The 14,433-nt window shown below is 57.0% G+C and overlaps 2 protein-coding genes across 2 annotated transcripts; one reads left to right on the top strand and one right to left on the bottom strand.

Moving 5' to 3' along the window:
- Positions 1-1,967: 1,967 nt before the first annotated feature.
- Positions 1,968-5,242, top strand: SGF29 (SAGA complex associated factor 29; the record flags this gene model as incomplete). Its single annotated transcript, XM_079535750.1, has 9 exons — positions 1,968-2,042; positions 2,333-2,408; positions 2,626-2,698; positions 2,814-2,878; positions 3,453-3,582; positions 4,037-4,183; positions 4,436-4,471; positions 4,874-5,036; positions 5,126-5,242. The coding sequence occupies 9 exons, from the start codon at positions 1,968-1,970 to the stop codon at positions 5,240-5,242; spliced, it is 882 nt and encodes a 293-aa protein (XP_079391876.1).
- An 812-nt stretch (positions 5,243-6,054) lies between these two features.
- Positions 6,055-7,942, bottom strand: LOC306946421 (structure-specific endonuclease subunit SLX1-like; the record flags this gene model as incomplete). The annotated part of the gene is made up of 6 exons (XM_079535447.1): positions 6,055-6,105; positions 6,199-6,283; positions 6,355-6,476; positions 6,987-7,301; positions 7,642-7,693; positions 7,785-7,942. The coding sequence occupies 6 exons, from the start codon at positions 7,940-7,942 to the stop codon at positions 6,055-6,057; spliced, it is 783 nt and encodes a 260-aa protein (XP_079391573.1).
- Positions 7,943-14,433: the final 6,491 nt, after the last annotated feature.

The following is a 14,433-nucleotide window of genomic DNA, read 5'->3' as shown; positions in this document are numbered from 1 at the left end:
CATGTTTCTGCATATAATGTCTTTTCAAGTTGTATTCTTTGAAAAATAACACGGCTTCCTTGCAAATTAAGCATAGTGCTGCAGTACCTGATCTCATACTTGATCTGGTGGTTGGAACTTGATCCTTGAGGTCCCTTCCAACCCAGGCCATCGTGTGATTATTTGTCAGTGCTGCTCGCTGCTCTCCTGGTGTCTTGGGGCCAGGCGGGCCAGGCTGCTCTGTGGGGCAGAGCTGCCACCGTGATGACATGGCAGCAGGGGGTGTGAGCCACAGCGCAAGCTGAGCTGGGCCACATGTGGCCTGCAGGTTGGCTGTGCATGACTTAGCCTTACGTGCAGCAATGGAAAACTCCATTTCCTGTGGTGCTCCAGAACTCAGCTTTGCTGACCGACTGGCTGCTGTATTCCCGGAGGTCAGAGCAGCACACGCGTCCACCCATACATCACTGTGTGTAATGGCACCAGAGTGCTCACGGAGGTTCTCAGTGCACCCTAGAGTGCCCTGGAGTGGCCCAGGGAGCTCAGAGATCGGTCTGGTATGGCCCTGAGTGTGCTGAGGGCTACTTGGGCTACAGTGGAGTGCACGGAATAGCCTTTAGGGCACTCTAGAGGACACAGAGAAGTTCGGGGTGTATTGTAGGGTTCCCTTGCATCCACTTCAACATCATTGGAAGCCTGTAGAGCACACTAGGCAGACACAGACAAGCTCTGGGAGTCCATTTGTGTGCCTTAGAATACAACGGAGTCCTCTTCTTTGTTAAGGCCTCCAAGAATGACATTCCTTTACCTGACTCATACTGTTTCATCTTCCTGATCTGATTAGGTTAGGTTCATTTGATTTTTGCAAAACACCTTTAATCGCCTTGCAAGATCACCATCATTACAAATAGAATCACACATACATTTTCAGCAATCTGAGATTTATTTTTGGCTTTTTTTTTTAATGCAAAAAAGGCATTTATAAAAAAACCTCATTAAAAATAGCCAGAGGCTGAGACAATGTCAATACAGTCTTGTGCTTTCTGCTAACGTGCCTTCACTCTGTTACCGTTAAATTTGCCTGGTGTAGTTGGACTTTGGTGCATGACTATTTAAATAAATGCAACTGACGCTAATAAAAAAAATGCAACATAACTTCGGTCATTGTTTTCACATACATTCATAAACAATTAACACAGGCTTCCTGGCTTTGCAGATTTTTTCCTTTCTTGTTTTCTTCCCTCTTCCAACTTTGCGTTCACCGGAAGTCAAAAGAATAAAGCAAACAGCGCCGAGCCCCGTCAGCCCGATCGCCGAAGCCGTTTCCTGGGTCTCTGCTGCCACCGCGTGGCCAAAGCTCGCGACGGCACCGGGGGCGGACGAGTCTCGGGGATCGGCGGGGGAGGCGGCTTTCTGGAACGGTGAGGATCAGAGCAGCTCTGGGAGCACACCGGGCGAGTCCTTCCTCTAATCGTGCTGCGCCGTCAATCCGCCAACGCCCGTCATTATAGGGAGTCCCAAAATGCCGACAGCGGGACCGGTGCACGCACAGGGCCGTGTCGGGGCTGGCACGTGGTACTACCGGGTCCACAATGCCACGCGCGTAGTGCAGCGCAGCACTGGCGCATGCGTAGCTCGCTCGCTCTCTCTCTCCCCCCCCCCCCCCCCCCCCCCACCAGGAATGGCGCATGCGTAATACTAGAGCTTGCAATTGCGCATGCGATTACTGTCTCTGGAATCGCGCATGCGTTCAACTTCCCCTGTAGTGGTGCATGCGTAATGCTGGACCGGCGCACGTAGAACCTGGCACATACGCAGTGCTAGCTCCGGGATGGCGCATGCGTAGTACTCTCCAGTATAGCGCATGCGCAGTGAGCCATCAAGCATGGCACATGCGTACTAGTCTCCAGAATTACGCATGCGTAGTGCTGTGTCGAGACTGGCGCATGCGTAGAACTCCGTGCGGACGCTGCGTTGTGGCCGCCGTCATGGCGCTGGTGTCGGCGGACTCGCGCATCGCCGAGCTGCTGGCCGAGCTGCAGCGGCTGCTGGGGCACACGCAGGTGTGGAGGCGCGGGCGCACGGAGGGTCTGAGCCGCTTTGCTGCCTCCCGCGAAGTGTCCGCGTGGCTCCGGGGGCGGGCTGAGGCTCTGGCCGTTCGGGTTTGCGCTTCGTCGCGTGGCTTTGGGGCTGCGCTGATGGGTGCGGGGCTGGCGCTGCGGACGCGGAGGCGGAGTCGCGGAGCGGGAGTTTGCGCTGTGGATGCGGTGACTGGGGGGGGCGGGCGCCGGGCTGGGGGTCCGGGCTTGGGGGCTGTGCGGGCAGCCCCCGCCGCGAGCCTGCCGCCTTACAGGAGGAGCGCTCCCGCAGCGAGCACAACCTGATCAACATCCAGAAAACGCACGAGAGGATGCAGACCGAGAACAAGAGTGAGAGCGGCGCGGGGCGGAGCGGGTGGCGCCGGGAACCGGAAGGGCGCTGCGGGGCGGGGCTGCGAGGAGAGGCGGGCTTCTGGGGAGGGAGCGGGGTGATGCGGAGAGGGCGGGGCCGTGGGAAGGGGGCGGGGTTTGAGGAAAGGGGCGGAGTTGGGTGAAAGGAGCGCGGCCGCGGCAGCGCGGCTCAGGCCGTTCTTACGTTCCCCTCCAGTCTCGCCGTACTACCGCACCAAGCTGCGCGGGCTGTACACCACTGCCAAGGCGGACGCTGAGGCTGAGTGCAAGTAGGGCAGCCCCCACGTCCCCACATCCCTACACCCCCACACCCCGCACCCCAACAACCCTACGCGCTGCCCCGTGCCCCCCATGAGTGGCAGCCGCCCTGATGGCCCTCTGCAGCATCCTTCGCAAGGCGCTGGACAAGATTGCCGAGATCAAGTCCCTGCTGGAGGAGCGCCGCATCGGTACGAGCCTCCGTTGTGCGGCTGTGTCCCAGACCCCATGTGTCCCTGGCCCCTGCTCGTCCTGTACATTCCCTGTGCGCAGCCAACCCAAACTTTCTCCCAACGCATACTCAGATCCTTTTGTATTTTTTCTGTATTACTTTGCGTTTTAAAAGTTCCTGTATGCACCTCCTGATACTATGGTATTTTGTATTACTTTTTTTTTCCTATTTTTGAGTTGGTTGAAACCCCCAAATTCCCTCAAACTGTTCCTGCTCTTCCAAACTCTGCTAAATTTCCCCAAATGTCCCTAGGTGCTGCAGTTCCTTCCCACATCTGTTGTGTGTGTTTCTGTTTTTCTTTCTTTCCCCCAGCTTTTCCGATGTGAGCTCGGACCCCAGTTTTCTCAGCTTTCACCCCAAATTCCTCTCAAATTCTCTTAGTATGTTCTGTTACATCCTGTCACACCACGCTGTTTTTCTGTTTTTACGCCCCAAACCCCTGGCATTGCTCCCAAATCTTCCCCTGCACACCCCACCCCCTCCCCTACTGACCCCCAGTCTTGGTGTCACCGTGTCCCCCCACTGTGCCACAGCCGCCAAGATTGCAGGGATCTACAGCGACGCAGAGCCGCCGCGCAAGACGATGCGCCGGGGCGTGCTGATGACACTGCTGCAGCAGTCGGCCATGACGCTGCCGCTCTGGATCGGCAAGCCAGGCGACAAGTAGGTCCTCCCCGATCCCACAGTGCACCCCTCCCCACAGGTTGCCCTGAACTCCCAGACCCACACCGCACCCCGCCCTACACTGTGCCCTGAGTCCCCAGTTGCACACCACACCCTAACCCCATCCACTGCTTCTGGACCCCAACTCCAAAGCATAGCCCTAACCCTACACGTGACATCCAGACGCAGCAAATCCCACCCCCTGCCCTACACCATAGGCCTCCAGCTGCCTCCAGCCCCATCCTGGGAAACTCAACCTGCTCAGGCCCCACCCTGACCATGCCCTTGCCCTCTCTCCCCTTGCACCCCATCAAACCCCAAGTCAGGATCTGTTCCCTGACCCCTGTCCTGGATTGCCAGCTCCCCCCTGACTGCACTGCAGAACCCCAAATCCCATCCCAGCTTCACCCCTCCCCCTAACTCCCACCTGCCAACCCGCAACCCCCAATCCCAGGCCGCCCCCGCTGTGCGGTGCCATGCCGGCAGCCGGGGACTACGTGGCCAAGCCTGGGGACAAAGTGGCGGCACGCGTCAAGGCGGTGGATGGCGACGAGCAGTGGATCCTGGCTGAGGTGGTCAGCTACAGCCACGCTGCCAACAAGTATGTGGAGGGGGCGAGGGGATGGGAGGTGGGGAGGGAAAGGGGCAGGGTTGTGGGGGGTGGTGGAAAGGGGTGAGGAGGCGTTTCGGCATTCTGGGGGGGGATGGGGCATGGCGCGGGGCAGTGTTGGGGCATTTTGGGGCACTGCAGCCACTGCTCCTTGTAGGGCTGTGGGGTGCTCTGGGGTCACAGCACTTCCCCACGTTTTGCTGTGGTTTAATCCTTTTTCCTTTTTTCTTTCCCCCGCCCCAGGTATGAGGTGGATGACATCGATGAGGAGGGCAAAGAGTGAGCACCCCCACCCCTCAACTGTACCCCCAGCCCCACAACTGCCCCCACATCCTCGCAGCCCCCACCCCCTTCCCAAAGCCCTCCCCAATTCCTCCAACTCCCTCTCCAACTCTCCCCAACTCCCCCCTAACTCCCACCTCAAACCCCTCAAAACAACCCAACTCCCCACAAACCCCCTTCCCATGCCCCCCATGCTCCCAGCTCCCCACAAACCTCTTCTAGTTCTCACCAAACCTTCCCAAATCCTCTCCACACACCTCCCCAAAGCGCTCTAGCTCTCCCGAGCTCCCTCTGCACAGCCACCATACCACAAAACTCTCCTCAGACCCCCAAACCTGCTCTCCAGACCCCTCATCTGCCCCCAACCCGCACTCATTGCTCCTCCCCACCATCCTGCAGGAGGCACACGCTCAGCCGGCGCCGCGTGATCCCTCTGCCACAATGGAAGGCAAACCCTGAGACCGACCCTGAAGCGCTGTTCCAGCGTGAGCAGCTGGTGCTGGCGCTGTACCCGCAGACCACCTGCTTCTACCGCGCCCTCATCCACGCACCGCCGCAGCGGGTACGGCCCCAGTGTGCCCTGCAGATCAGCCCTGCCCTGGGCCCAGCACTCGCTCATTACTGCTGCTGTTTTTCACCCCACGCGTGCAGCCACAGGACGACTACTCAGTGTTGTTCGAGGACACGTCGTATGCTGACGGTTACTCGCCGCCACTGAACGTGGCGCAGCGCTACGTTGTCGCCTGCAAGGAGACCAAGAAGAAGTGACCCTCACAGTTTGGGGTACTTTGGGGATTTTGGGCCATTCTGGGGATTTTTGGCGGTCTGTGGGTCTGTGAGGGTTATGCCGAGTTCAGATGCTATAGGTTGTGCTGTTTTTGGTGTGAATTTGGGGCGTTTTGGGTATTTGCTGTCATGGGTGAGGGGTTGTATGGACCCCATAGTCCAGTAGTGCCATAGGGCACTACGAGGGCCCTAAAATCACAACATTCCACCCCAAAACACACCCCATAGTGCTGTAAAGGACCCAGAACTCACCCCGTTGTGCCCCACAGCAATCCACAGGGAACCCAAACTCACTGCATAGGCCCCAAAGTGTCCACCATGAACCCAAACTCACCCTAATGGGCCCCAGAGTGAACCATAGGGATCCCAGGGACCCTGGACCCACCCCATAGGGCCTCAGAGTGACCTACAGACCCCTAAAGTGTCCATCAGGGACCGCAGACCCACCACTAAGGACCACAGAGTGACCCACAGGACCCCAGACACACTACGTGAGTCCATAGCATCCCTCAAGGATCCCACTTGGCCTGCAGGACCTGGAAATGTTCACTGGAAGATTGCAACGTCCCTCTAGTTGACCCCAAAACACCACGGGGGACCACGAAGAGCTCAAAGCGACTGACCCTGTGGGCCCCAAAGTGACCTTAACGACCTCAAATCCATCTGAACGGCCCCCATCTGTCCCCAGTACCCCATTCCCTTCCAGGATCCAAAAGAACGATGCTGGGAGCGGTTCCACCTGTTGCTTTATTGTGAATAAATTAAGTTAGAAAGCTGCTGAGGGGGAGGTGGCTTCACTCCGGTTCCGCCCGCTGGCCCTGCAGCAGCTCATCCGTCCAATGGCCCTGTGGGAGCAGAAGTCAGCGGGTGGGCTCAAAGACGGGACGGCGTGCTCAGGGCAGCGGGGCTGCGGTCAGAGGCCGGCGGGAGGGGCTTACCAAGGTAGGGTCTCCTAGCTCCGCCCACTCATCGTCGCCATCCCCGCAGCCAATCAGCTCTCCCCACAGCACCTCCTGCTGGCAGCTGGGGGTGGGGCTTAGCGCTGATCACGCTCACGTAATTGGCCCCGCCTTCCCTAAGCCCCGCCCACTCACCTGGGGCAGGTCCCGCCCAGCGGCAGCAGTTCCTTCGGCTCCGCCCCCAGGAAGTGTGGGGCAAGGCAGCGGGCGTGGCAGCGGGCGGGGCAGGGGGGGCGGGGACAGCGCAGAGTGCGGCCCTGGGGGTGGAGCCGCATCGAGGAGGTGGGGTCACACCAGGCCACGCCCCTTTGTAATGCACCGCTTCAGAATTCCTCTGAGTGTCCCAAATGGAGTCGAAAGGCCCAGGAACTCGGCAGGATGACCCTGAAGCAACCATGGGGACCCCAGACCCGCCCCCCCCGGGACACCACACCCATCCCATGGGCACCAGGCTGACCCTTGACATCCCCACGGGGCCTCAGAACCCCAGTGTAGAGGCCGGTCGTCAAAAATAATGACTGCGCAATACCGCACCTGGACCTCAGAGCCCATAGCGTGACCCCAAATCACCCGTTTCAAAGCCCCCCGACCCCTCGGAATGACCTCAATGTGCCACAGGGGCCCTGAGCGCCACAGACGTGCCTCACAGCATAGCAGCGTGACACAGGGGAGACCCCAAAATACCCCATGAACGAACCGCTATTTCCTTCGGCCGACCCCCAAAATGCCTCCAAACGACCCCAGAGATTCCAAGCCCCCAGCCTTACCTCGCAGGGCTCCAAACACAGGGTGCACGCAGGGGGCGTGGCCAAAGTGGTCGCGGGCCGCTTCCTGGGGCGTGGCTTCGGCCCTCCCGGGTCCATTTCCATAACGACGTGGGGGGGCGGGGCCGGGTGGAGGGCGGGGCCTGGTTGAGGGCGGAGCCAGCGCAGGCGCAGTGGGAGGCGGCGCCAGGGCGGGGCCCAGAGCAGGCGGGGCAGCATACGAAGCGCGAAAGCGATTGGCTGCTCACCGGGGAGGGGGCGGGGCTTAGCATCCTGGAGGCGGCGGGAAGCGGCGGGGTGCTGCCACGCCCACTCGAACTGCACGGAAGGCGCGACTCAACGAAACAGGGCGGGAGCGCAGGCAGCGCGATGGGGGAGGAGCGGGGCTTAGGGGAAGTGGGACAGCGCTGGTTGGGCGGGGCTTGGGGGAGGTGGGACAACGGTGGGTTGGGCGGGGCTTGGGGGTGCGGCAGCGCTGGACGGGCGGGGCTAAGGGAGAGGGGCTTGTGGCGCAGCAGATGGGGCTCAGATAACGCGCGGCGCATAGAAAGAGATCCGCCTAATGTGCGAACGGGACCGGGGGAGCAGCGGGGCTTCTCGAGAGCGAGGCGCTGCTCGGAGGTCTGTGGGGGTGTGGCCGAAGGGGGACGTGTCCTACCCGGAGCGCCGCTACGTCGGACGGAAAGCCGTGCACGTAGAGCTCCATCCGCCTGCGGGGAGAGAGCGGCCGTGACGTGACGCCCGCCACCCCCCGAATCGCCCGCACTTCCGGCCCTGGACCCCCGCCTTTCGGTTACCCACCACGGCCCGCGGCCGCTCGTGCGCCGCGCCCCACCCTTCTGCCGCCCCGCGTTGTGCTGCCGCAGTCGCCGCCAAGGGTCGTGCGTGAATCCTACGTAGGTGCGGGGCCGGCCGCGGGGGCCGGGGGCGCTCAGGAGGTACACAGCACGCAGCGGCATGGCACGAGAGAGAGCGGCAAATCCGGCGCCGCGGCCCAACCGATTTCCGGTCCCCACGCACTCTCTTCCGCTCTATTCCATTCACCTCTGCTCCCGTCCAATTGCTTTCTTGTTAATTTACACAATTCCGGTCCTGTCCTGTTACCTCCCTGACGGTGCACTTCCGCCACGCTACCCATAATCCCTCGCAGCCCACGGAAGTGCTCGTCCCGGAAATTCCCTCCTGCTCCCGTTCTCATGACTGGTGCCTTGCTAAAGCGGCACTTCCGCCTCGCTACCCACAAAACTCCAGGGCTGCTGAGATGTTTCTCCCCATTTATCCCGCCTCTTCCGACTCTGCTCCGGGCTCCGATTGGCCAAGTGGCCCCGGATGGGCGGAAGCAGTGCCATAGTTGAGCCGGAGCGGGGAAGTCGGCGCGGAGCGGGGTCCTGGTTCTGGGCGAGAGGTCCTGAATATGTCCCGCATTCGGATGGGATGCGACTCAAAATCGCTCCCTTTAGCCGGGCCCCAAGCACCAAATCCACCCTCCCACCCCACATCTCTCCTGAAGCCCAGACCTAAATCCGGCGATGGTTGTGGGTTCAGAATCCGGATGTGGGGCGTAGGTTTGTGATGTGGATCCCGGATTCCTGTTGTGAGGCTCGGGGTATGGGGTCTAGATGTAGGGTTTGGGACCTGGATTTGGGCTCTGAGGGCAGGTTTGCGGATGAGATGTGGGACTTGGGACTGGGTGGGGGGCAGATATGTGTGGGGTCGGGGCTGAGGTTTGCCCCGAAATAGCGTGGGGAGTGTCGGGGCATCTAATGGGGGGAGGTCCGGGCGACTCCGTGTGCCTCACTCCCCCCGCCCCCCCAGCAGCTCTGCGCTCTCGAAGCGCCCCGCCCCTTCACTGTTCCCCCCTCCCCAGACCCCCCCTGCGCTGGCGGTACCCGCAATGCACCCAATTAATATGGCCCCAATTAGTACATGCCCCAGTTTATACATCCCCGCTCATCCTCACCGATTAATTCCCCCCATTACTCCCCATTAAATCTTCATCCGTGCCCCGCTGAATAAACGCCCAATTCATCGCCCGTTTATCCCCATTAATACCTTATTAACCCTCCTTGTTCCCCACTATTTTCTCTATAATTATTCCTCCTAAAAACTCTTCCACTAATTAACCCTGCACTCGTTATGTACCTATTAATACTCTCTTAATTACTGCTCCCCATCACTCCCCCACTAAAGGGTGTGTAATTAATGAGTTACTTCATTACTACCCCCCCTTAGTGACCCCACTAACCTCCCCTTGAGTTCCTGCACTGATGACCACCTGTCCCCCCCACACTAATGAGCGCCTAATTATCTTGCTGCTAATTACCCAGACCAGAGCTCACCCCGCCACACGCCACAGTTACTTCACCAGCAGTTTGGGGGGGGGGGCAGCAGCTTCACCTCTATCATTAATGATCTAATTAATTGCTGCTCTTCATGACAACCAGCAAATTGTGCCCCTCCCATCATGATAGGAACCATAGGGATACCACCATTGAGACTCCCCCTAGGGACTGCCACATAGGGACCCCCATAGAACCCCCAGAATGCACCCATAGCAGTGTGCAGAGCTGGGGGCATGCAGGGACATCCATAGCAGGACCCATAGTGGGACCCATAGCAGCCTGTAGGGATACACAGTGATACCCATAGCTCCCCGTAGGGATACATAGCAAGACCCAGAACAAGACCGGTAGAGACCAAGGAACCTCATAGTGCTCCCTAAAGACCCATAGCAAGACCCAGAGCACCCCACAGAGCCCCATCTGTTACCCTCAGCCTCCCTACCTGAATGTAGGGTGGGGGTTACACTGCAGCAGTCAGCATCACTGCATCCCCCCATGAGGTCCCAGGGGGCAGTGGAAGAGGTGGGGGTGCTGTGGGGGGAGGTACAGCCCTGGTGAGGTGGGTCTCATGCCCCTAAGTGAGGTAGAGTGACCCCAAAGTCACTCTAGGTCCCAACTCAGCCCCCCCAGCCCCATAGAATCCTTCCCACTCCAACAGAATCCCCCACACCTCCCCTACCCTACACCTGCTCCAGGCCCCGCTGCAGCCCCAGTTCCTGCTCTTCCTCCCTCTCATCACACTCAGCTCTATGCTCCTGTGTGGGAGGGACAGTGATCCCCAGCTCCACAGCTAAGGTCAGCACTGAAGCTCTCTTCACTGCCCCACAAAACTGCTTCACAGGCTGGGAGTGAGCACCATAAGAAGCAGTAGGGCTCAGTGCACAGGCACGGGACAGCCAGGCCAGGCCATGGGGCAGGAGAATGAAGGCAGTGAGGTTTGGGGTGGGGAGCACCGGGTGGTAGGGGTGGTACCATCTAGATGTGGAACAGAATTGGGGGGAAGGGCAGCGAGGGGGGGGGGGGGTAATTGTGGGGCAGGGGTGGGAGGTAGAATCAGTGGGGCTAGGAGCCATGGGGGAGGTTAATGAGAGAGGTCCATGAGATCAGCAAGGCAGGGGGCTGTGGGGCAGCAGGGATAGAGAGCATCGGGGGGCTTTATCTGGTAGCGGCGCTGCAGCTCTGCACTGTGGGTCTGTCCTGAGGTGAAGTTAAGGTACAGGATGGAGTCCTCCTGCCTGGAGAGATGAGGGGTCCATGTGGGGCACAGGTGTATTCCCATTCTAGGGTTCTCTTTGGGGGTTGTGGGGCATAGAGGAGTCCTGGGGTGAGGTGGCCACCACCTCCACACTGTAGCACTCTATGTGACCGTGTTGTCATCCAGCACCTCTGGTGCTTCACTGGGGCTGTGAGGGCAGATGGCCAGGTCACATCCAGCATCACCCCAACACTGTCAGCCCAGCATACTCCCTGGTGTCATCCCCCACTGATAGCCCAATGCCACTTCCCAGCAGCACCCCAGTATCACCACTCTAGAACCCCCTCGGTATCACCCCATCCATGTCGCCCCCCGCGATAGCCCAACATCACTGCCCAACAACGTCACCCCCACACATCACCCCAGCTTCCCCCAGCATCACACCAGCAATGTCATCCCAGCTTCACTTCCTGAATCAACCCATGACCCTGCAGTGTCAAGCCCATGTCACCCCCCAAAATTTTCTCCCCAGCGTCACTGCAGTATTACCCCCCAAAATCATCCCAGTGTCGTTCTTTGATGTTAAACCCCAGAGCCACCCCAACATCAGCCCACTGTCACCTAACCAGCACCTCCCCAAAAATGCCACTCCAGCCTCATCCCAATGTCACCCTAGCTTCAGTCCCTGACATCAGCCCAGCAATGTCACCCCAACCCTGGTGTCTCCCCTCAGCTTCACTCCTTGACGTTAAATGTAGCAGTAAGAACCCACATGGCCAGCGCGTGGTACAGAGCCCCGGTGGAACAGAACCCCAACCGCCTCACCCCCAACGTTACTCCTGCATGTCCCCCAGTGTTACCCCAACATTGTGCCCCAACGTGACCCCAGTATCACTCCAACAATGCCACCTCCCGGCAGCACTCCCAACATGACACCAGGATCCCAACGCCACGTCACCCCAATGATGTCCCACTCCCCAGCATCACCCCAACAGTGTCGTCCCCAGTGATGCATGAATGTTATCTGATTTAGCTATTGTATACTCGCATAGCAAAAAGATATAAAATGCTTGTAACAAAAATAAAGATTGCTTTTGCGCCACCAGAGCCTAAGCCCGTCTGTCCCAGGCGTCTTGAGCTGGTCTCCGTCATTTGGTGCCGAAACCCGGGAACCTCGGTCTCCAAACGACAAAGGCGTCGCTTCCTCCCATGAGCCGCGGTTGGTAAGTTGATTTAGGGAGGTAAGGACTAGGGAATCGGACAGATTGATTAATCATAGCATTATGGGGCAAGCTGCAAGTACAGAACGAGGTATTTTTGCTGCAGTGCTGAAATCATTATTGGTTGCCCGAGGGATAAAAGTTACTCGGAGCCAAATTAGTCGTTTTTCAGACTTTATTGAAGAAGTTTGTCCTTGGTTTCCCAGGGATGGAACTATTAATATTGAAACTTGGAACAAAGTGGGTGAAAGACTCCAGGGCTATTATGCTGTGCATGGTCCTGAGAAGGTACCTATTGAAACCTTTACGCTTTGGACTCTAATAAAAGAATGTCTCAGAGGAGACATGGGAGATGAGAAGGAGCAGCGGACCACTCGCTCAACAGAAAAGTTATATCCTGCCTTGCCGCAATCAAAATCTCTTGATCATATCCCTTCGTCTATGCCATCGGCACCCCCACCCTCCCCTCCCCAATATGAGCAACCTTTGATTTGTAAATTAGCAGACGACTTGCCGCCTTGTAAACCTCCTGGCACTAACATAACAAAGGATATTTTACCCCCTGATGATTGGGGAGAGTTAGAAAAAGAGGCTGCTGAATATCACCATAAGGACTTAGCGGCTGTACTCCCAGCGTTACAGGCTGCTGATGCCGCTGTGCAGATACAACAGATAGTCAATCAGGTTCGATCAGATTCCCTTGCTGTTTTGCTGCCTTTCGAGCAGGGCGAATGCCTCCCCCGCCTGGAGTAGATGCTTTGCTTATGCAACAATCCCCTATGCAATTAGCGCTCAAAGAAGCAAGGAAAGCTGGGGAAACAATTGATGAATTTTCTGGGCAACTTTTTCCGTCTCAAGTTTTCCCTGTCATACAGCGTCAACTTGCAAACGGTGGCATTCTGAATGATTATGAGCCTGTTCCTTTCAAACAACTGAAAGAGCTTAAAGCTGCTAATATTCTTCCCCCTTCTGACTGGAAAAGTTTGGCGAAGGCTGTGTTAAGTGGAGGTGAATATTTGCTTTGGACTTCCGAATATGCGGAACGGTTCTTCTTGTGCCCCTTTATTACCAGTTCCTCATTTTGGAGTGAACCCCAGAGGATTAATGCCTGATGATTTATGGCAGATGGATATCACGCATGTACCTTCTTTTGGAAAATCGTCTTATGTCCATGTAACTTCTGCTTGCCAGTCTCACATGACAGTCCTTCGCTTTCAGGAGGGGCTGCACGTTCCCTGTTTGACCCTTTCAGGCCAGCCAGGTCTGTTTTGCTTAACAGTCTTCCTCACAGTGATATCCCAACACCACCCCCCGCTGCCACTCCCCAACATCACCCCAGTGTCAGCCAAGTGTGACCACGCAGCGTCACCCCGCAGCGATACCCCAAACCACCACCCAGCTCCATTACCTGCTTTCCCAAAGGTGATGCTGAGAGCACGCCTCGTGATGCCTTATGCGTACCTCAGTAGGAAACGGTAAACAGGTAATGAGAGAAATTTTTAACTCTTTTGCATCAGGAAAGTCACTGGGGAGTGCAAGCAGTGTGTGATGCTGTACTGACAAAGTATGTGTGTGTAAGATTGTATACAATAGCAAAGTAGATTTGCAATAGCTGTGTAACACATCAGCAAATAAACAGAAAAGCTATGAGAAAACAAACCCTGGGTGGAAGGGAACCAGGACTTAGACCTTTCCACAGTATACAATAGATTTTACTGAACAGTAGGTAAGGTAGGAAGGTTCAAGTATCTGTTACTATTAATAGATCACTTGTCAGGTTGCATGGAAGCTTATCCCTCAGTGTCAGCAACCACTAGTGTAGTAACAAGGACATTTTTTGGAGCAACAGCCCCTAGATGTGGGATTGTGCAGAATATGGACTCAGATAAGGGAAGCCTGTTTACTTCACAAGTCCTACAGGAGCTGATGAGAACTTTAGAAATGAAGTGGGAGCTCCATACTCCGTGGCACCCTCCTTCTTCAGGGAAAGTTACAGTCTCCCACGTCATCCTGCTAATGAAGTTCAGAAAGTGTGGGAGAGAGGAGTGGATGATGAGGTGGGCTGAGAACTGGTTTACTGGCTGAGCTCAGTGGTGGTGATCGGCGGCGCAGAGTGCGGCTGGAGAGCTGTGAGTGGCGGTGCTCCCGGGGGTTGGTGCTGGGTCTGGTTGTGAAGGGGAGATTGTGTTGTTGCTGTAGAAGCTTTTAGTATTTTCTGTATGTAGTACTGGCTTTACTGAACTTACAACCCTCTTGTGAAAGGGCTGTTTGCCTTCCACTAAGAAAGTTGCTGAGCAGAGTTAAAAAGTTAAAGATTCGGGGTGTTCTGATTGGGGTGGAATTGAGCCAGGCACGAAATAAGGCAAATATGCAGGGTGGAGAGAGAGAGAGAGAGAGCTCAGCACAGGACAGAACAAACGTGCTCACTCTTGGAAATATGGCCCTCCTATCTCCATGGAGAAGTACAAAACATACCAAAAACAGCAGGTTGGTAATGGACCTTATATGGAACTACATCATAGTAACAGCATAGGTGAGATTGTGAGCCTAGACGCTCAACCACTGAGCGCCAGGAGAGCATTGCCTGCATTGGGTTTACAGTATAGAATGGAATGAATTTCGCTGACTGGCGCAGTTTCTCCCTTGCTAGTAGGGGACGTGAGCCAGTTATTGCAATAACGAATAAACTTTGC

This window comes from Tetrao urogallus, assembly GCF_951394365.1.
Source record: "Tetrao urogallus genome assembly, chromosome: 5".
NCBI classification, from domain to species: Eukaryota; Metazoa; Chordata; class Aves; order Galliformes; family Phasianidae; genus Tetrao; species Tetrao urogallus.
This window is presented reverse-complemented; position numbering and strand designations above follow the sequence as displayed.